Source organism: Mesoplodon mirus (assembly GCF_964341445.2).
Source record: "Mesoplodon mirus genome assembly, chromosome: 7".
Lineage (NCBI taxonomy): Eukaryota > Metazoa > Chordata > Mammalia > Artiodactyla > Ziphiidae > Mesoplodon > Mesoplodon mirus.
Genome location: NC_138983.1, coordinates 109,177,942 through 109,201,550, shown reverse-complemented (window position 1 = coordinate 109,201,550; position 23,609 = coordinate 109,177,942). Strand labels below are relative to the sequence as shown.

At 36.9% G+C, this 23,609-nt stretch overlaps 1 protein-coding gene across 3 annotated transcripts in view; it reads right to left on the bottom strand.

The window, feature by feature from the left end:
- ARHGAP42 (Rho GTPase activating protein 42) overlaps nucleotides 1-23,609 on the bottom strand; it is a gene marked incomplete at its 3' end in the record, with an annotated part of 295,173 nt that overhangs the window by 65,713 nt on the left and 205,851 nt on the right. For all 3 annotated transcript variants that reach the window (XM_082626591.1, XM_082626592.1, XM_082626593.1), the window contains 2 exons: nucleotides 14,226-14,327; nucleotides 4,418-4,528 (listed from right to left, as the gene is read on the bottom strand). In XM_082626591.1, coding sequence (XP_082482717.1) covers nucleotides 4,418-4,528; nucleotides 14,226-14,327 — 213 coding nt within the window. The remainder of the gene's footprint in view (nucleotides 1-4,417; nucleotides 4,529-14,225; nucleotides 14,328-23,609) is intronic.

Here is a 23,609-nt window from a genome sequence, read left to right as displayed (position 1 = left end):
TGTGGCCTGGGGAGACAACTTAAAACAGGATGATGAAAGAAGGATGGAAGAACAGGTGAATGAATGGACAGGTATGTGCCCTGACTCAAGTACCTTTACCAAAGTAAAGGTCAATCTCTTACTTTCTTTTTCTAATTTTAAGGAATCAAAATAGCTTTATAATCCAATTTTCTAAGGTCATCCATTTTATTTGGTCAGAGCAAGTACTAAGAAGAACTAATTTTTGTAATCAAGTAGCCATTAAGGCAGTATAGGTGGTACAAAACTGTAACTTCAGACTTGCATTCTCGATTCCTGGTTCTCCCCCTCTTTAGGTTTGTGACCTCAGGCAACTAATAATCTTTCTGTGACTTAACTTCCTCATCTGGAAGGATAACAACTACCAATAATAAAGCCGTGGTGGGGTTCATGTGGGAGAACACAGAAAACATGGGACACATAGTAGTTGCTCACAAAACATTAGTCCCAACTAAGTACGCTCAAAGGCTATAATCAAAACATACACGAACTGCAGCTGAATGAACCATAAAGAAGTTGTCATAAAAAGATTATTTTGGTTTTCTGAACCGAAAAATTTCATGTCCCAAAACAGACTTCTGAGACACTGGGGTTAAACTCTCTTAGGTAGGTTGTTCATGTTCAGCTACTTCTCAAGCTTTTTCAATCCCTCAAAATTCTCAGAAGCTCTGGGCAACTCTGAGAAGTAGGAGGATCTTACGGTCAAGAGTCAGGAGATGATGTTTCTCTCTTGCTGATCTCTTTTCCCCCATTACAGACCTGAACTCAAGTATCTTTTTGGCAAATCTGAAAGGTTACAGCTAGGACTGCTGGACAGAAATATAATGTGAACCACAAATGCAAACCAATGTGAAATTTTTAACTTTCTGGTAGTCACAAGAAATTTAAACCAAGTGAAATTTAATATTTTGATACAATGTATTCAAAAGATTATCATTTCAACATGTAATCAATATAGAAGAGGTTTCAATGATATTTCAAATGCTTTTTTAAAAATTTTTTGTACTAAAGCCTTTTCAATCTAGTATCTATTTCACACTTGGAGCACATCTTAATCTACACTAGTCTCATTTCAAGGGTTTGATAGACATACACAAGTAGTTGCTACCATACTGGGTAGTACGTGTCTAAAATCATGAGTTAGCTACCATCACTTTCTAAATAAAATATCATAGATAAACAGAGGGGAAAAAAGGCCATTAAAATCATATAGCTAATGGAGAACTGAGTTTAAAAAGCTGGCTTTCTGTACACTTCAAAAATAATTTATAAAAAATATATAAATGCCCCCTCTTTTTTCCTGTATTAGACCTAGATTCTCCTTAGAATATGACACTGTAGGAACATCTATTCCTAATATTATCTGAATATTCTGTAGAAGTTTTATCGTAAGTACAAATTGACCCTTAAACAATTTGGGAATTAAGGACGCCTACACACACACACACACACACACACACACACACACACACACATAACCTTTGCAACTCTGTATATAATTTTACAGTCCTGCCTTGGTACGTTCTGCATCTTCAGACTCAACCAACCAGCATATTGTGTAGTACTGCGGTATTTACTGAAAAACATCCAAATATAAGTGGGATCCACAAAGTTAAACTCATGTTGTTCAAAGATCAACTGTTGTAGGATCTTGACATTAATTGAAACAATGTAAAATTATCTCAAATGATCATCACAAAGTAAGAATATTATTTAATGGGAATCACCAGGACTATTTATATTTTCTACTTGATATCATACAATCTGTATGAGATTAGTTGCATCCCTAAAGTATTTTGCTTTACTCTGATGCATAAATCTCAGCTAAACTAGCATAGACTGCTTCATTTCTGCAGTATAAAATTTTATGCAACAGGAATTGGATTTCTGCAGAAAAAACCCTGCAAAGATATTAAAGTATCCTCATGTTCTTTTATGTTTATAGCTCCTCCAGGCTTTGTTTTTGAAATTTTGAAAGCTTTTTTCCTGCAAATTGATTTGTAAATGCATAACCTAAAGAGCAACATGCCCATGTTCTATTGCTCCTGTTTCTATTCTTCTCAACATTGGGGTGGAAATTAAGTAAAACCCCGTGGATGAGACTTTGCGGCTGGAAATGAGAAGGAGACTAAACTGACAGTACTATTTGGTTTGGCCAGACATTCTAATAGGAAAAATCCAGCAGCCAGGAAAATATTTTGGAAGAAGGACAAATTTAACATTGACCTTGATTGTGGTGTCAACAGAAAGGCATGCATTACAGAAGACTTATCAGACCATCCCAGTTCGGGATGCAGTAGAGGGAGAGAAGAAAACACATTTCAATTGAAGGACAATTTCCATTTCTCTTCCTATATTATCACAGGAATTCATAAATTCTTATCATTACTTCTGTGACCTATGAGCAAACAATTTTACAACCTTTTCTTTATATACCTGATGTCATCTTACAGAATGGTCTAGTTCACTGTTCCCAGACAAGATGGGCTATAAAAGAGGCTCAGATGGGGAAATAGGCTACCTGCATACCTCTCCAGAGAGAGGGAGGTACTACAGATGTAAAAGGATTATTACAGGTGCAAGGAAGAACCGCAGAGAAGATGAGCACAGTATCTGAAGGGAATGGGAACAGGTAATGAAGGAGTATGAAGGAAAACCATCAGAATTAATGGGGGCATTCTAACAAAGAGCTAAAATTCAGAAATTCCAAGAGGCAGGCCATAAGGAGGAAGTTTGCCAGCAAGGAGAGAGGCTTCAAAAACCATGACAGACTTCAGAGACAGAACTTATTACTCCATGAGAAGAGGAGTAGGAATTTTGAGCATTAGTCATCTTCATTGACTAGGGCTTATTAGGCTGACCAGTTGTCCATGAACCCCAGATGAGTTTCGGAGAGCCCTCCCCAAAAATTTAATCAGATCCTCAAAGCATCTGCTAAATAAGAGGTTATCAATTCACCCTAAGGACTTAGCTCTTTGGCAAACAGAACTTGGAGTCAGGGCTGTCATCCCAAATAGAGGGTTAAAGTTAAATCCCTGAGCCTGTGGTGTGGCCTCTGCTTCCTTAAATCCTTCTAGCTGAAGGGCTCGCCTTAGAAACTTGCCAAGTGTCCAGCAGAAAGTCAGGTGGCTACAGCTGAGGGAGAGGAGTGAAGCAGAGGTGCTGGGAGCCAGGCAGGGGCTGATGACTCTTCCCAGACTCTGCTCTGTCTGTTTCTCATCATCTTTAGGGAATCACTGATGGGTTTTCATCAGGAAATAAAATTTTCAAATATATTTTGAAATGGATCTTCCCTTCTCCATGCCACCTCCACTAAAATAGGAATAGGGTATTTTATTTCCCATTATAAATAGATTTTTTATAAACTGACCTAGGAAGAAAAGTATGGCTTAAATTATATATTTGATTTCTTACATATTTTATGATTGCTACTCCATCATCACATGGGAACTGAGCACTATCTTGGCTATAGAACTCACACGTATTCATCATAGATGATACCTCATGAAGATGCCTACTCAGGCAATATTGTAGCATATTAGGGTATTACTTGGGAAAAAATGCTAAGAAAATGAAGCAAGCTTATAAAGACCAGTCACCTGTTCTTTTTCTATAATGCAGTTTACATTAGGGAATCCATTATTTTTTAAACTGACTTAGGAAAATAAATGACTTCAGTGGAAAGTCAGGCAGGTCCCAGCCTTGCAAGGAAGCAGGGTGAAACAAAGGAAGAAATACAGCCTTACCTCTTCTCCCTTCAACTAAAGGTTTGGTAAATGGGTCACTTTGGTGGTGAGGTATATTCCCTTAGGTATATGTAATATACACATCTTAATTTTTAATTTTAGGTTTTTTAAATCAATAGGCTATTCTTAGAGCAGTTTTAGGTTTATAGAAAAATTGAGCAGAAATTATAGAATTCATAATATGTATAAAATAGATAACTAATAAGAGCCTGCTGTATAAAAAATAAATAAATAAAATAAAATTTAAAAATTCAAAAAAAAAGAAATTATGGAGTTCACATACACACCCTTGGCGCCTACCCAAACAGAGTTCCCATTATTAACATCTTGCGTCAGTGTGGTACATTGGTTACAAGTGATAACCCAATATTGACATATTATTATTAAAGTTCATAGTTTACATTACAGTTCACTCTTGGTATTGTACATGTTATGAGTTTTGACAAATGTATAATGAATAACATGTATCCACCATTACAGTGTCCTATAGATTAGTTTCATTGCCCTAAAGTGCTCTGTGCTAAACCTACTCACCCTCCCCCACTCCTCTCTCTCCTTTTATTTTTAAAAAACATAATTTTCAACAGAAAAAATGCAAATTTTGTTTCAGAGATGAACTGTACCTACTATTTTATAAGGAAAATATATCTTACCGGTTCGACAAATTCAAACTTCTTTTTTTCTTGAACCTCTTGAATTTTAAAGACATATTCTAGTGATGCCTCATAGAAGTTTTGATGCTCTCGGTCAATCTGTGTATCTGCCTAAAAAGCACAAAAAAGGCAAATCATGATGCAGGGAGCGATTACTGAAGGTTCTCTGTTAGAGAGGAACTCAAATCCTGTTTTACTCTAAAATAATTTTTTAAAAATTAAGTCCTTCAAAAAGTTTGAATATAGCAATTATTATGTCTTGGGAATACAGAGGCTAGGAAAACATAGTCATTGCCCTCAAGAGCTTATAGTGTTTCGAATGGGAAGAAAAATGCACATACACACACACACACAGAGCAAGCACATAACATTCATTAAAAAATTATTATAAAAGGGGCATGTAAAAATATATGAAAATCTATGGGAATCACAAGAAAGAGACAAATTCTGGGAGAAAATGATGGTGTTCTGAGTTGAATCTTAAGATAAATAACTGGCCGTGAAGAGTCAAAGATAAAAACGAGGTCACTCCCATGAAAAAGTAAAAAGGCATGAAAGAGTCTGACAGAGTTTGCTTTCAGAGTAAGTAAGTGAAAGGAAGGAGGGAGAAGCAAGGCTGGAATCACACTATAAAAGATCATGAAAACTGCATAATGTTTGGATTTAATTGAGGAAGAATCATCTGAGATTATTTTTGTGTATGGTGTTAGGGAGTATTCTAATTTCATTCTTTTACATGTAACTGTCCAGTTTTCCCAGCACCACTTATTGAAGAGGCTGTCTTTTCTCCACTGTATATTCTTGCCTCCTTTATCAAAAATAAGGTGACCATATGTGCATGGCTTTATCTCTGGGCTTTCTATCCTGTTCCATTGATCTATATTTCTGTTTTTGTGCCAGTCCCACACTGTCTTGATGACTGTAGCTTTGTAGTACAGTCTGAAGTTCGGGAGCCTGATTCCTCCAGCTCCATTTTCCTTTCTCAAGATTGCTTTGGCTATTTGGGGTCTTTTGTGTTTCCATGCAAATTGTGAAATTTTCTGTTCTAGTTCTGTGAAAAATGCCATTGGTAGTTTGATAGGGATTTCATTGAATCTGTAGATAGCTTTGAGTAGTATACACCACCAAATGTAAATTAGATAGCTATTGGGAAGCAGCCACATAGCACAGGGAGATCAGCTTGGTGCTTTGTGACCACCTAGATGGGTGGGAGAGGGAGGATGGGAGGGAGATGCAAGAGGGAGGAGATATGGGGATATATGTATATGTATAGCTGATTCACTTTGTTATAAAGCAGAAACTAACATACCACTGTAAAGCAATTATACTCTAGTAAAGATGTTAAAAAATCATCTGAGAATATTAAACAGCAGAGCCACATATTAGGTAAACTCTTACAGAGATAATACTGGTAACAGAGCCCCCAAATGCAAAGGTTCCAAGCAATGAATCATGCTCCATCAATACCATGCACATTCTCTTCCCACTTCTATGCCCACCATCGTCCTTGGATGCTGTCTTTAAAACTGACTTTGGTTTAGTAGGGAGGCATGATTTTACTTTCGTTGCCCAGATACACACTTCTCACTGCCAGCTGAGATTACTAAAAGCAGATGAAAAGAATGGCCTCTCTGGAATACCAAGTATCTGCCAACAACAACTTGGGAATAGGACGTTGTTTTGTATCCATTTTACAATGATAATTTAACAAACAAAAGCTTAAAGAAAGATAAAATTAGGATTGCTGGCTTAGCATAGCATCTTAAAACTTCATTTGAAAGAAAGACCTTTAAAAATAATTATATATACTTACTACTTGCTATGCAATTATTTATATAATTTAAAATGGCCCAATATTATAAGCAACTCAGTAGGGATTTTTAAACTGGAGAATTTCAAGTTTATAAACGAATATACGAGAAGAACACATAAATCAGGTAAGAAATTTGGACCAGAAGCTTCTCAGCGCGCAAAGTCATTATTCCACACAAATCATATATATTTTCTTTTTACCATTGCTTAGAGGAACACACTATGTATAGAACAAATGGTAAGGGGGCACAGGTGGTGGTATGCTAATAAGTGTTTAAAAGTTGGCTCTCTTATAGGTGGGGGAGGGTGTCTGATTTGCAGTATTTGCTGTTTTCTCTGGTAAAATATTCCCAAAAGAGCCAGTTCCAAATCACAAACACAACATCACTGAACGAGTGACGAGAAAGAGATGAAAAAGTCAGCTTTCCAAGAGAAAGCTTCAGTACACCATTGGGTGTAAAGGATGCAAGAATAATTTCAGTCTCAGAGATAATAGTCTATTCCACAAGTTATTTCTGAAGCTTTCATTTACTTTAAAAGATAGTCTTTGTGTCAACTAGTACACAGGAACAAACTAGAATGTTGAGACATCTTGGAGCCTAAAATGATTATTTCTGGTCAACAAAGCTGTGCAGAAAAAGTTAGCAGAGCAGGCATGAATACTATCCACTGAAAGGCCTGCTTACCAGGTTGGCCCTTGGCTGGCATATGGGAATGTGGATTTTGGGAGGGTTCCCACCAGCCTAACTGATAAGAGTAGTTCACTATGCTGAAACTGTGCAAACAGTATGGTTTATTTGGAACACCTTTCTTTCTGGGAGTCTGGAATTTGGGTACATGACGAGCAGAGGGTGCCTATATGACCAGCCCCCAATAAAGACCATGGGCACTCAGTCTATGAGTTTCTAGTAGACCACATTTCACACATGTTGTCACAACTCATTGCTGGGGGAATTAAGTCCTATGTGTCTCCACTGGGAGAGGATTCTTGGAATTTTGTGCCTGGTTTCCCCTAGACTTCAACAACTAAATTCAATATACCGAATCTGCTTTGAAAGGTCATCTAGAATGCACAGTGCTAAAAGAATACAATAGCTTAATTCTTTTCTTCCGTACAAGATTTAGAAAGACATTCTTTTACCTCAGACGAATTCCTTTAGTACTCAAGCTCATAGTGTGTAGCAGACACTTACTTACATACCCACTAGCAGCTGTCATGTATTTTGTACTGGAGAAGTAGAATAACTATGCAATTTATTGTCTAAACTTTTAAAACTGAAAGGGAGTAGTAATTATTCCAGAACAACAGGTATAAGCTGTTATTTATGTGGCAAAGTCATCCTAGTATGAAACCAAGTTAATTACATAAGACAACCACATAGTTCTGCAGGTACCTAACTTCTTCCCCAACCACAATAAGCTGTCTCAATTCAAAAGAGAGGAAAAAGGCTCAGGTGATACTTGTTGAATCGTTCCCAGAGGAGAAAGGATTTAAGCTGGATGCTGAAGAATGGAGAGGTTAGACTACATGGAGATAAAAGCAGAGTTTCGGTGAGGGAATAAAGTCAGGAGAAGTTATGTTTCGGTAGATAGATTGAAAGGGTTGGTTTGAAACAGTCAGAAATGAGAATTGAGGCAAAATAGGGAGAATGAGTGCAAATGTCATCCTATAAACCACGCAAAAGCTTGAGGAGGGTGTGGACAAGATCAGAGGTGAACTTCAAGAAGATTAAAGTGAGGACAGGGTAGAATGTGTTGATTCAATGGTAAAGCTGGGTGCATGTGAGTATAAGGAGAGCTCTTATTTGATAAGGGTAAAGGTGTTTGGTATATCCTAGAAAGAGAAGTTGAAGGATGTGGGTGTGAGAAGCAAGGGGGAAAAGAAAAGTCATAGATAATTTTGACACAAGAAATAATACCATCATTAACAGAATTAAAGAAGTGAGAAGCCAATTTGAGAAAATGTGTGAGATTTCACATGTGTCACTAAGGTGTTGTAGTCTGAAGTCCTGGTAACCAGTCAGTGGACAGTGCAAAGGTGGTCAGGTATGATGGTGGGAGATACTCGCCGAGATGTTACAGACAATATGGAAGGAGCAGAGCTAGCAGGGACACAAACTGAAGGATAAGAATAGAGCTATAAGGTAGAACCTGAGGGACTCACGAGGTGGGAAGAAGAGGAACCTTTTGAAAGTGTATTTAGTGATAGATGGAAACCCAAACTCTGGGTTCCTAAAAGGAATCCCTTTACTTTTTTCCTAACTATAAAAGTAATACATATTCATTACTGTAAGTTTATTCATTATTCATTATTATAACAGGAAAATGTAAAAATTAAAATTGCAGCCCCACTATCAATATTTTGATGTGTAACATGCACACAAACACAAACTTACTTTAAAAAACCTGAATAATAGTGTACATCCTGGTTTAAATCCTGTTTTTTTTTTTTTTTTTCCCTCTTAGGCCAAAAAATATTTCCAAATGTCTTTAAATGATTTTCCAAATAAAACTTTTCACAGCCATATCAATTCCATTTTTGGCCAGGCTATATTTGTATATTTATCCCAATTACTCTTTTGTGCCATTTCAGATGTTTCTAAAATTTGCACTGTGAATAACTCTTGGATCAACATATTTACACAATTTATTTTTATGCTCATTTCTGATCATTTCTTTAGGGCAAATTTCTATCAATAAAATCACTTCAACTATCTTGTACATAAAACATTGATTGAAATATGATGTCAAATTTACCTCAAAAGTTATTGAATCATTTCATATTCCCACCAGAAAAGCAAATGTGTGCTCAGTTTCCCATACCGTCACTAACAATGGATATTATATTATTTTAAGAAAATAAAATAACATGCTGCTACTATTATTAAATTGCACTTTTTAATACATGTGACATTGAAACTTACAATATTCATTATGGTTTATATTTCTCCTTTGATGAAGTGCCCTTTCATATTCTTACCCCATTTTTTCCACTAAAGTCTTTATCTTTTTCACATTGATTTGCAAACACATCTTATATATAAGAGATGGTTATCCTGTGTCATATATTGTATAAAGTTCCTAACACTTTGCCTTTTAATTTGATTGAATTTTTTTGAAATAGATTACTTTCATGCATTCTGGTCTTTCTACATTTCCTTTATGATCTCTTCCTCTGATTTTATGCTTAGAAAGAAATTATCCATTCACATATCAAATATTACTTCTTTTCATCTACTGTAAAGCCCATGTTTTTTTTTTTTTTTTTTTTTTTTTTTTGGTACGCGGGCCTCTCACTGTTGTGGCCTCTCCTGCCGCAGAGCACAGGCTCTGGATGCGCAGGCTCAGCGGCCATGGCTCACGGGCCCAGCCGCTCCACAGCATGTGGGATCTTCCTGGACCGGGGCACGAACCCGTGTCCCCTGCATCGGCAGGCGGACTCTCAACCACTGTGCCACCAGGGAAGCCCCTAAAGCCCATAATTTTGACGAGTCTGTTTCCAATTCTGTTTACTCCAGTGGTCCATCTAGTTGATGGCCTTGGAGCTTTACCAACACAAGCTGACCCCTAATTCAGTCCTGGTAATGTGCAGTCACTTATTTTCCATGAACAAAATGAACAAAGAGTCAGCTGTGCCAGTGAGAAGGCACAGAGGGGTCTTTCTGAGAACTTAATAGGCTTGGTGCTGACAGAAGGACCAGAGCTGCTCTGGAAGGGAACAGATGACTTTTAATGCCATGTTACAGAATTAAATACGTGTGTGGCAGCATCGCCCTATAACTGGTTTGACTCCTGGAAGGATAGAGGAATAAATAAAAAGCAAGCTACGTTTTTCCTTGTCTACATTATATGCTCTGAGGAGCTTCTCTGCACAATATCTGTGTTGTATTCCATTGCGGGCTGTGCCTCCTGGAAAAAAAGTGTGTGTGTGGTGGGGAGCAAGTGGAGGATGTTACTAACCGTGTTATGTTTTTCTATGTTTTTCTAAATACAAAACCAGAACGAATATTCTATCATAGCTCAAGGGATTGAGGGCAACTAACAAGTATTAAATATTGAGCTAGGTTGTCAGGGAAATTAAAGCATAAACTCTAGAGGACTTGAAAATTATGAAAGTTAACATTTTCTTGATGGTTTAAGCAATGTCTTATCTAAGGGTGGCCTCTCATATTTACCAAGAACCTGATAACCCTTTAGAGACTCTAAAAACTACCCTTGATTTTGAGGCAGTTGATTTTTTTAAAATTAATTTGTATTGGAGTATAGTTGCTTTACAATGTGGTGTTAGCTTCTACTGCACAGCCAAGTGAATCAGCCATACATACACATATGTCCCCTCTCGTTTGGATTTTCCTCCCATTTAGGTCACCACAGTGCACTAAGTAAAGTTCCCTGTGCCATATAGTATGTTCCCCACAGTTGTCTATTTTATATATAGTATCAATAGTGCATATGTGTCAATCCCAGCCTCCCAATTCCTCCCACCCCACACTTTTCTCCCTTGGAATTCATAATTTGTTCTCTACGTCTGTGTCTCTATTTCTGCTTCGCAAATAAGGTCATCTATACCATTTTTCTAGATTGCACAGATATGCGTTAATATATGAGATTTGTTTTTCTCTTTCTGACTTACTTCACTCTGAATAAAACTCTCTAGGTCCACCCACATCTCTACAAATGACCCAATTTTGTTCCTTTTTATGGCTGAGTAATATTCCATTGTATATATGTTCCACAACTTCTTTATCCATTCCTCTGTTGATGGACATTTAGGTGGCTTCCATGTCCTGGCTACTGTAAATAGTGCTGCTATGAACACTGGGGTGCATGTGTCTTTTTGAATTATGGTTTTCTCTGGGTATATGCCCAGTAGTGGGACTGCTGGGTCATAAGGTAGTTCTATTTTTAGTTTTTTAAGAAACGTCCATACCGTTTTCCATAGTGGCTGTATCAATTTACATTCCCACCAAGAGTGCAAGAGGGTTCCCTTTTCTCCACACCCTCTCCAGCATTTACTGTTTGTAGATTTTTTGATGATGCCCATTCTTACCGGTGTGAGGTGATACCTCACTGTAGTTTTGATTTGCATTTCGGTAATCATTAGTGATGTCGAGCATCTTTTCATGTGCCTCTTGGTCATCTGTTTGTCTTCTTTGGAGGAATGTCTATTTAGGTCTTCCACCCGTTTTCTGGTTGGGTTTTTTGTTTTTTTGATATTGGGTTGCATGAGCTGTTTGTATATTTTGGAGATTAATTCTTTTTTTTTTAACATCTTCATTGAAGTATAATTGCTTTACAATGGTGTGTTAGTTTCTGCTTTATAACAAAGTGAATCAGCTATATGTATACATATATCCCCATATCTCCTCCCTCTTGCGCCTCCCTCCCACCCCCCCATCCCACCCCTCTAGGTTGTCACAAAGCACAAAGCTGAGCTCCCTGTGCTATGTGGCTGATCCCCACTAGCTATCTATTTTAAGTTTGGTAGTGTATATATGTCAATGTTACTCTCTCACTTCGTCCCAGCTTACCCTTCCCCATCCCCCTCTCCTCAAGTCCATTCTCTACATCTGGATCTTTATTCCTGCCCTGCCCCGAGGGTCTTCAGAACCATTTTTTTTTTAAGATTCCATATATATGTGTTAGCATACGGTATTTGTTTTTCTCTTTCTGACTTACTTCACTCTGTATGACAGACTCTAGGTCCATCCACCTCACTACAAATAACTCCATTTCGTTTCTTTTTATGGCTGAGTAATATTCCATTGTATATATATGACACATCTTCTTTATCTATTCATCTGTCAATGAACACTTAGGTTGCTTCCATGACCTGGTTATTGTAAATAGAGCTGCAATGAACATTGTGGTACATGACTCTTTTTGAATTACGGTTTTCTCAAGGTATATGCCCAGTAGTGGGACTGCTGGGTCGTATGGTAGTTCTATTTTGAGTCTTTTAAGGAAACTCCATACTGTTCTCCATAGTGGCTGTATCAATTTACATTCCCACCAACAGTGCAAGAAGGTTCCCTTTTCTCCACACCCTCTCCAGCATTTATTGCTTATAGATTTTTTGATATGGCCATTCTGACTGGTGTGAGGTGATATCTCATTGTAGTTTTGATTTGCATTTCTCTAATGATTAGTGATGTTGAGCATTCTTTCATGTGTTGGCAATCTGTGTATATTCTTTGGAGAAGTGTCTATTTAGGTCTTCTACCCATTTTTGGAGTGGGTTGTTTGTTTTTTCGATATTGAGTTGCATGAGCTGCTTGTACATTTTGGAAATTAATCCTCTGTGAGTTGTTTCATTTGCAAATATTTTCTCCCATTCTGAGGGTTGTTTCTTCACCTTGTTTATGGTTTCCTTTGCTGTGCAAAAGCTTTTAGGTTTCATTAGGTCCCATTTGTTTATTTTTGATTTTATTTTCATTACTCTAGGAGGTTGGTCAAAAAAAGATCTTGTTGTGATTTATGTCAAAGAGTGTTCTGAGGTAGTCAATTTTTAAAATGGTACTTGGTCATGGCCTTTGGTACATGATGGTGACAATTAGGGGAGCACTTTCTACTTCTTCTACATACGGCATTCTCTCTTAGGTTTATTCTAATGCAATGTTGAAAGAGATATGTGAGCATTTAAGAAGTTTGGAATATGTGAACATAATATTAAATAACAACATAGTACTTCATAAGATTAAATATGTCCATGAAAATTAAAAATATAATTTTCCTTAATAACAGATTTTTCTCCATTTCACTTTAGCCCCAAAACCTTTCCATAGGCCCACAGATGTATATTCAATTGTCCTATTTTAACAGCAGGTGTTAATAACAAGATATTCACTATAATGAACACATATTTAAATAAAAAAACTTCCCAACATTGAACATTTTTAAGTGAAGAAATTCAATTCCCTCTATGGGAACATAAGAGTATAGAAAAAAGGAATCAGAAGCAACCCTCTCATGCCTTTTGGACTACTGTTCCACTGCACTTGAACTCTAACTCGTCAAGCATGCTTTACGGCTGAATATGGAGGTCAGGGAAAGAAGAATAGGACTAAGGAGGGCAGAGGACCAGACTGAACTTGAAAAACAGTTCAGGAAGGGAGGTGGCTTTGCTAGAGGATCAGGAGGAGGCATTTGAAAGAGGTTCCCCACCACAGTCCCTAGAAGTACAGAAAGGAGAGGAAGAAGAGACGAAAGGAGGCTCAGCACAGTACAAGATTCCCTATGAAGGGCTGGAGAGCAGTGATGAGCTGTAGGGGAACTAGCTCAACAACTCCCAGTTCAGCTCTGAGACACACCACTGTACACTGGGGGAATGATGGATGGCGTGTCAAGATTTGGTTGCTGCCAAGATGAAAGACATGAGAGCCTTTTTTTTAAAAAAAATGTCTCATCACTATTCCTCAGTAAAAGGACTATTCAGTTTGACTAATTATAGTTGAAACACTACCAATGAGAAGAACTTTTCAGAAAAAAGGAAGAAATGGATTTCTTATATGCATACACTGTACATGTTAGTATATGCATATAAGGAATGTTGACTGTTGACTTGTTCTTTCAGAAAATTGACATAAAATAATGGAGATTTTAAAACATGTAGTTGTATATGTATCTTTTTTCCCCTTAATGCTGATGCAACACAGGTATTTTTAACTTAATATAAATGCTATAACATGAATTTGGTGGGTCCTGCTATTTAAAATATGCCCAAGAAGAAGAAAAAGAAATAGTCTTGTTTCACTCTTTCTCATTATTGAAGGAAATATTAATCTTTCTCTTAGAACTGTTAACATTAAATATCACAAGTCATGTAAAATGCTCAGCACAGTGCTTGTCTGTAGTAAGTGCTCAATTAACTTAAACATTCTTATTATCATTATTTTATTAAAGAGGAGCAGATTCTGAGATAAAGTATACTTTTCAAACTTTGGACTTCACATGACAATGCTAATGCCCTTTCCACATTTCATTTGGAAAAACTTACCTCCTGCAAATGAGACTCCTTTTTCTTTGCAGACAAATTTAAATGCTTGTCAAGAATAGAATAGTATTTTTCACTCTCCTTGTCAAATTTCTTCTTTCCATCCTAGGAGATCACAAAAACAGCAAAACAGTCAAATTAGAGAATCAAGAAAACCTTGATTTCCACCATCCCTATCAAACATCCACTGAAATTATTTAATAAAGATTTAGTGAGCTTCAAATATGTGCAAAACTTGATGAAGTAGAGTAGGAAGAAGGATGTGAAACAAAATCATTTGAGTATGTATTCTGCTCTCAAAGAAGTTCATGGAACTATAGTATGGAGGGGGCAGGCTGCCTAAAGTAGAATCCCTTTGAACACTTTATAACTGATTCTCAACAAGAAATTCTGACTTGGGATAGGACCAAGAGAAAACATCTCTTTTAGGCTTTTTGATGATTCAGATGAGTTAATATACAACCAGTTTAGAGAACCACTTGCATACTCTTCTCAAGGAATCATATTTCCCAGCCACAAAAAACGATGCCTCTTACTGAGCTCGGCCCACCAGAGAAACAGTCAGCTCTACCCACCACCAGTCCCTCTCATCAGGAAACTTACACAAGCCTCTTAGATAGCCTCATCCATCAGAGGACAGACAGCAGAATCAAGAAGAATTACAATCCTGCAGCGTGTGGAACAACAACCACATTCATAGAAAGATAGACAAGATGAAAAGGCAGAGGGCTATGTACCAGATGAAGGAACAAGATAAAACCCCAGAAAAACAACTAAATGAAGTGAAGATAGGCAACCTTCCAGAAAAAGAATTCAGAATAATGATAGTGAAGATGATTCAGGACCTCGGAAAAAGAATGGAGGCAAAGATCGAGAAGATGCAAGAAATGTTTAACAAAGATCTAGATGAATTAAAGAACAAACAGAGATGAACAATACAATAACTGAAATGATAACAACACTAGAAGGAGTCAATAGCAGAATAACTGAGGCAGAAGAACAGATAAGTGACCTGGAAGACAGAATGGTGGAATTCACTGCTGCGGAACAGAATAAAGAAAAAAAGAATGAAAAGAAATGAAGACAGCCTAAGAGACCTCTGGGACAACATTAAATGCAACAACATTCACATTATAGTGGTCGCAGAAGGAGAAGAGAGAGAGAAAGGACCAGAGAAAATATTTGAAGAGATTATAGTTGAAAACTTCCCTAACATGGGAAAGGAAATAGCCACCCAAGTCCAGGAAGTGCAGCGAGTCCCATATAGGAAAAACCCAAGGAGAAACACACCAAAACACATAGTAATCAAACTGGCAAAAATTAAAGACAAAGAAAAATTATTGAAAGCAGCAAGGGAAAAATGACAAATAACATACAAGGGAACTCCTAAAAGGTTAACAGGTGATTTCCCAGCAGAAACTCTGAAAGCCAGAAGGGAGTGGCGTGATATACTTAAAGTAATGAAAGGGAAGAACCTACAACCAAGATTACTCTACCCGGCTAGTATCTCATTCTGTTTTGAAGGAGAAATCAAAAGCTTTACAGACAAGCAAAAGCCAAGAGAATTCAGCACCAGCAAACCATCTCTACAACAAATGCTAAAGGAACTTCTTTAAGTGGGAAACACAAGAGAAGAAAAGGACCTACAAAAACAAACTGAAAATAATTAAGAAAATGGTCATAGGAACATACATATCAATAATTACCTTAAACATGAATGGATTAAATGCCCCAACCAAAAGACACAGGCTTGCTGAATGGATACATAAACAAGACCCATATATATGCTGTCTACAAGAGACCCACTTCAGACCTAGGGACACATACAGACTAAAAGTGAGGGGATGGAAAAAGATATTCCATGCAAATGGAAATCAAAAGAAAGCTGGAGTAGCTATACTCATATCAGATAAAATAGACTCTAAAATAAACAATGTTACAAGAGACAAGCAAGGACACTACATAATGATCAAGGGATCAATCTAAGAAGAAGATAAAACAATTATAAATATATATGCACCCAACATAGGAGCACCTCAATACATAAGGCAACTGCTAACAGCTATAAAAGAGGGAATCAACAGTAACACAATAAAAGTGAGGGACATCAATACCTCACTTACACCAATGGACAGATCATCCAAACAGAAAATTAATAAGGAAACACAAGCTTTAAATGACACAATAGACCAGAGAGATTTAATTGATATTATAGGACATTCCACCCAAAAACAGCAGATTACACTTTCTTCTCAAGTACGCATGGAACATTCTCCAGGATAGATCACATCTTGGGTCACAAATCAAGGCTCAGTAAATTTAAGAAAATTGAAATCATATCAAGCATCTTTTCTGACCACAATGCTATGAGATTAGAAATGAATTACAGGGAAAAAAACGTAAAAAGCACAAACACATGGAGGCTAAACAATACATTACTAAATAACCAAGAGATCACTGAAGAAATCAAATAGGAAATCGAAAAATACCTAGAGACAAATGACAATGAAAACACGATGATCCAAAACCTATGGGATGCAGCAAAAGCAGTTCTAAGAGGGAAGTTTATAGCTATACAAGCCTACCTCAAGAAACAAGAAACATCTCAAATCAACAATCTAACCTTACACCTAAAGGAACTAGAGAAAGAAGAACAAACAAAACCCAAAGTTAGCAGAAGGAAAGAAACCATAAAGATCAGAGCACAAATAAATGAAATAGAAACAAAGAAAACAAGAGCAAAGATCAATAAAACTAAAAGCTGGTTCTTTGAGAAGATAAACAAAATTTATAAACCATTAGCCAGACTAATGAAGAAAAAGAGGGAGAGGACTCAAATCAATAAAATTAGAAAGGAAAAAGGAGAAGTTACAAGAGACACCACAGAAATACAAAGCATCCTAAGAGACTACTAAAAGCAACTGTATGCCAATAAAATGGACAACGTGGAAGAAATGGACAAATTCTTAGAAAGGTATAACCTTCCAAGATTGAACCAGGAAGAAATCGAAAATATGAACAGACCAATCACAAGCAATGAAATTCAAACTGTGATTAAAAATCTTCCAACAGGGCTTCCCTGGTGGCGCAGTGGTTGAGAGTCCACCTGCCGATGCAGGGGACACGGGTTCATGCCACGGTCTGGGAAAATACCACATGCTGTGGAGCGGCTAGGCCCGTGAGCCATGGCCACTGAGCCTGCACATCTGGAGCCTGTGCTCTGCAATGGGAGAGGCCACAACAGTGAGAGGCCTGCCTACTGCAAAAAAAAAAAAATAATAATAATAATAATAATAATCTTCCAACAAACAAAAGTCCAGGACCAGGTGGCTTCAGAGGTGAATTCTAACAAACATTTAGAGAAGAGCTAACTCCCATCCTTCTCAAACTCTTCCAAAAAATTGCAGAGGAAGGAACACTCCCAAACTCATTCTATGAGGCTACCATCACCTGATACCAAAACCACACAAAGATATTACAAAAAAAGAAAATTACAGACCAAAATCACTAATGAATATAGATGCAAAAATCCTCAACAAAATACTAGCAAACAGAATCCAACAACACATTAAAAGGATCATACACCATGATCAAGTGGGATGTATCCTAGGGATGCAAGGATTCTTCAATATACACAAATCAATCAATGTGATACCCCATATTAAAAACTGAAGAAGAAAAACCATATGATCATCTCAATAGATGCAGAAAAAGCTTTTGACAGAATTCAGAACCCATTTATGATAAAAACTCTCCAGAAAGTGGGCATAGAGGGAACCTACCTCAACATAATGAAAGCCATATATGACAAACCCACAGCAAACATCATTCTCAATGGTGAAAAACTGAAAGCATTTCCTCTAAGATCAGGAACAAGACAAGGATGTCCACTCTCACCACTATTATTCAACATAGTTTTGGAAGTCCTAGCCATGGCAATCAGAGAAGAAAAAGAAATAAAAGGAATCCAAATTGGAAAAGAAGAAGTAAAACTGTCACTGTTTGCAGATGACATAATACTATACATAGAGAATCCTAAAAATGTCACCAGAAAACTACTAGAGCTAATCAGTGAATTTGGTAAAGTAGCAGGATACAAAATTAATGCTCAGAAATCTCTTGCATTCCTATACACTAATGATGAAAAATCTGAAAGAGAAATTAAGGGAACACTCCAGTTTACCATTGCAACAAAAAGAATAAAATATCTAGGAATAAACTTACCTAGGGAGACAAAAAACCTGTATGCAGAAAACTATAAGACACTGATGAAAGAAATTAAAGATGATACCAACAGATGGAGAGATATACCATGTTCTTGGATTGGAAGAATCAATATTGTGAAAATGACTATACCACCCAAAGCAACCTACAGATTCAATGCAATCCCTATCAAATTACCAATGGCATTTTTTACAGAACTAGAACAAAAAATCTTAAAATTTATATGGAGACACAAAAGACCCCGAATAGCCAAAGCAGTCTTGAGGGAAAAACACAGAGCTGGAGACTCCCTGACTTTGGACTATACTACAAAGCTGCAGTAATCAAAACAATATTGTACTGGCACAAAAACAGAGACATAGATCAATGGAACAAGATAGAAAGCCCAGAGATAAACCCATGCACCTATGGTCAACTAATCTATGACAAAGGAGGCAAGGATATACAATGGAGAAAAGACAGTCTCTTCAATAAGTAGTACTGGGAAAACTGGACAGCTACATGTAAAAGAATGAAATTAGAACACTCCCTAACACCATACACAAAAATAAACTCAAAATGGATTCGAGACCTAAATGTAAGACTGGACACTATAAAACTCTTAGAGGAAAACATAGGAAGAACACTCTTTGACATAAATCACAGCAAGATCTTTTTTTGATCCACCTCCTAGAGTAATGGAAATAAAAACAAAAATAAAGAAATGGGACATAATAAAATTTAAAAGCTTTTGCACAGCAAAGGAAACCATAAACAAGATGAAGAAACAACCCTCAGAATGGGAGAAAATATTTGCAAACAAATCAATGATCAAAGGATTAATCTCCAAAATATATAAACAGCTCATGCAGCTCAATATTAAAGAAACAAACAACGCAATCCAAAAATGGGCAAAAGACCTAAATAGACATTTCTCCGAAGAAGACATACAAATGGCCCAGAAGCATATGAAAAGCTGCTCAACATCACTAATTATTAGAGAAATGCAAATCAAAACTACAATGAGGTATCACCTCACACTAGTCAGAATGGGCATCATCAGAAAATCTACAAACAACAAATGCTGGAGAGGGTGTGGAGAAAAGGGAACCCTCTTGCACTCTTGGTGGGAATGTAAACTGATACAGCCACTATGGAGAACAGTATGGAGGTTCCTTAAAAAACTAAAAATAGAATTACCACATGATCCAGCAATCCCACTACTGGGCATATACCCAGAGAAAACCATAATTCAAATAGACACATGCACCCCAATGTTCACTGCAGCACTATTTCCAATAACCAGATAATGGAAGCAACCTAAATGCCCATCGACAGACGAATGGATAAAGAAGTTGCGGTATATATATACAATGGAATATTACTCAGCCATAAAAAGGAATGAAACTGAGTCATTTTTTGAGATGTCGATGGATCTAGAGAGTGTCATACAGAGTGAAGTAAGTCAGAAAGAGAAAAACAAATATCATATGTTAACACATGTATGCGGAACCTAGAAAAATGGTACAGATGAACCGGTTTGTAGGGCAGAAGTTGAGACACAAATGTAGAGAACAAACGTATGGACACCAAGAGGGGAAAACCGCAGTGGGGTGGGGATGGCAGTGTGCTGAATTGGGTGATTGGGATTGATATGTATACACTAATGTGTATAAAATTGATGACTAATAAGAAGCTGCTGTATAAAAAATAAATTAAATAATATATATTAAAAAAAAGATGCCTGATATTTCGTACAACTCATTTTTGACAAGAAGGAAAATAGACCTTCAAAACCTGGTAGCATGAAATAATTAGAACAGTTCAGTCAAGTCAAAAGGATTAGCAACATCTGTGTCATATACTCAACAGAACTCTAATAGCTGACCTTTGCATATCCCTAAAATGACACTGTTCTGTAGGGGAGCTGTAACCAGGCTAGTCTTTTGTGGAGGTGGAGGATACTTTACCTTTCATCCTCTGGCATACTTTTATAGAAATCCAAATGGAATAAAACCTTAAGGAGAACAGGACATGCCTGGGCATATAATCTTCTTCAACTATAAATGTGTTATCCACCAGGTATGTCATTTCCATTCATGGGTCCATATGAAATAAATACTAGGTGATCACACTCATAAATTTTATTGGCTAAAGAAGTACTATTCCTTGCTTTTATTTCAGTGTCTCTTGAAGTGCAATAGCTGGACCACCTTAATCAGAGTCGAGTATTTTAAAGCCTATTAAAAATGTAGATTCTAATTTCCCTCATATAGAGATTCAGACATTGTTATTTTTAACAAGCTCTGTGATTATTATGCATAATGCTTTGCTTCATTATTTGCATATGTATTTGGAGGAGATTAATTAAAAATGATGGATGGATGGATGAGGAGAGGAGAGGAGAGGAAGGGAGTTTGGGAGTAAGGGAAGAAGAAAGGAGAAGAGGCACAGGCCTCTGACTTGTCTTTCTGAGGACCCTGAGGGTGTCAGATCCAGGTTACTACATACCCAGAATTCCATTTTGATCCACTGGCACTCTAAACTTTTTATCTCCTCAATTATATTTCCAGGAACCCATCATAACTTGGTTGCATAGAAACTTAACTGGTAAAATGGCATTAAATGGAAAGACCAAGTAGGGTTCTGCTGTAAAGGTTCTAGTCACTTTTGGACCTTTGAAGAAGTACTGGTATGTCTGTGCATTACAGTATTATACCTGTAAATGAAGAGGGGGGGAATCAACATCTTCAAAGCATTTTTATTATTTAAGGAGAAAATGTGGCTCTACTAGAAGAAACAAAATTGAAAAATAAAAAGTGGCATTCCCATCCAAAAAAGGTCTTTTGAGGAATTCACACAACAAAATGTACAGGAGAGAACCCAAAAGAAAGCAGAGAAGTCCAAGGTTTAGGATGGGAGGAGCTTGTCCTGTCCACGGTTGAAACAGATACCTGGGTGAACATTCCATTGTTTGAGCAGTGAACGTTACTCTTTAATCTGGCATTTCATGCCCATAACTGACCTGCCCAAGCAATTTCTCCAAAAGTCTCTCTCATTAGCCCTTTTGAGCTCCTATTCTTTTTTCTCTGCAGACCATCTCCTCTCTGATACAAATGCTTACTTCTTCCAACATCCACATATTCAAGTTAGATCGACTCCTAGCATCCAGCTTAAATAGACCTCATTCACATGTCCCCTCCATCAACTCTCTCTCCCTTTTAGATGCTCATATAGCTTTATATATGAGTTTCTTATGGTGTTCATGTCCTACATTGTAGCAGGGAAATTTATGCATGTATCTTCCCATCATTAAAACTGAAAATTTGAGAGAGTGCTCAATAAATATCTAATGAACAAGTGAAATTATTCCTCTTATAACACGGCACCACAGTCCCTCACAAACATTCCATTTGATCAAAAACCCAATATCCATGATATAAGGGACACTTCTGCACAAATGGCCTTAACTCAGTCCCAGTGATACATGAATACTGGGGGGCACCCAGCTGCCTTACAGTGTAGTACACAAAACTGACTCACTTTCATCTTACAATAGGGGGCTTAAAATTTCTCACTGTGCATAGAAGAAACTATTTGGGGGAAAAGAGAACACAGCTGTGGTGACTACACTTGCATCTTTGTTTTTCAGTCAGTGTTTGATGGTGTTTTGGGAAATGTTAATTCCGTGCCAACACATCAGCATTCCTGGCAATACAAAAATCGTTCCCAGAAGCACTTCCTGAACTCTTATTCAAACCCTGGCCCTTCACACCACCAGGCCCAGGAAAAGGATTTACTCAAAGGGTCCCATGATGTAGACAACAAAAACACACTCAGTTCTAGCATAAAATTAAAGAGCTGAGTTGAAAGAGTAGGCTACATGAAGGACAGACAACTATAATCTAAGGAAGCATGTTCTTGAAAGCCAAGAGCACTTCTTGCAACTCACATCTCCCCCCAAAAGCTGTGATTTACTGCTCGTGTAAGTCAAGTCTTATTTGGCCTTAGTAACTTAATACTACACAGCTACCTCCTGTCTTTTGGGTTACTTGTTGTGGATATCAAGTGAAGAATTTTCTCTGAAACCAGTGCTGCAGAAGGAAGGGAAAATAACACACAAATCTTTACTAAACACTGTATGTGATCGATGTCTTCTTATTGTCATAGCATGACTCAGAAAAAGGGAGACTATGTCACAATGGTACGACATTTTCTATAAACCCACAGTAAGTACATTTGAACTAGGTAATCACGTAAAATGAAATCATATATATGTGTAAAATATGTTTGTATGTGTGTGTGTGTGCTATAAAATCTTAAAATATACCATCAAAAATGGCAAATTAATCCCCAAACCCAATTACAGTTGCAAAAGTGTAAGATAAGTTCAAGGTCTTCATTCAATTTGTGTTCCAAGCTACACTGTATTTACTCTGAGCACATGATCACATTATCACTTAGCTTCTAAGATTAGCAACTGTGGTCATGCCACACCTTCACTGCATACCCTGAAGTAAGGAACAGGAAGAAAACTCCAAGTGTCAGTCTTACTCTTAAAGTTGTTGTATATGACAAAAAAGTCAAATATTCATATAAACTATAGGTCTCTCACAAAAATAAAAAGTGTTAAATTATACACAACTGTTAAAATCAAGGCCTAATCAATGTCTTGCATTGACCACAAGAGGGTACCAAAGGTGAAAAATAGACTCTACCACAACATTTAGAAAATCACAAAGAGAAATTCTCAAAGCTTATCTAATTGCATTTTTTTTCTATAAAAGACTAACGCAAAGCTTTGTTTAAACGACTCTTAGCAACCTTTATTTTAATGTTACCATGATCAAAATTTTTTTAAAATAGAGGAAATGAAAAAGTGTTTTCTATATTCCTTTTTTTAAAAATGGAGCACATATTTAGGATTTATGCATCTGAATTTTAAGACAACTTCAAGGTTGTAATTGCCACTCAGGATATTGCAAAATTTCCCATGCAACTATTTAAGTCAACATGTTAGCATAACCATCAGCTAAATAAGCATTATACATATATTTTGAAAATCCTTCGAGTGAATGCATAGTAGTAGAAATAGTAATATGAAGAGTAATAATAAATACTGATAGCTAAATTTCTATTCCAGAAAAATGTGTAATTCTTATAAACTGGCACCATGCTAGGCAC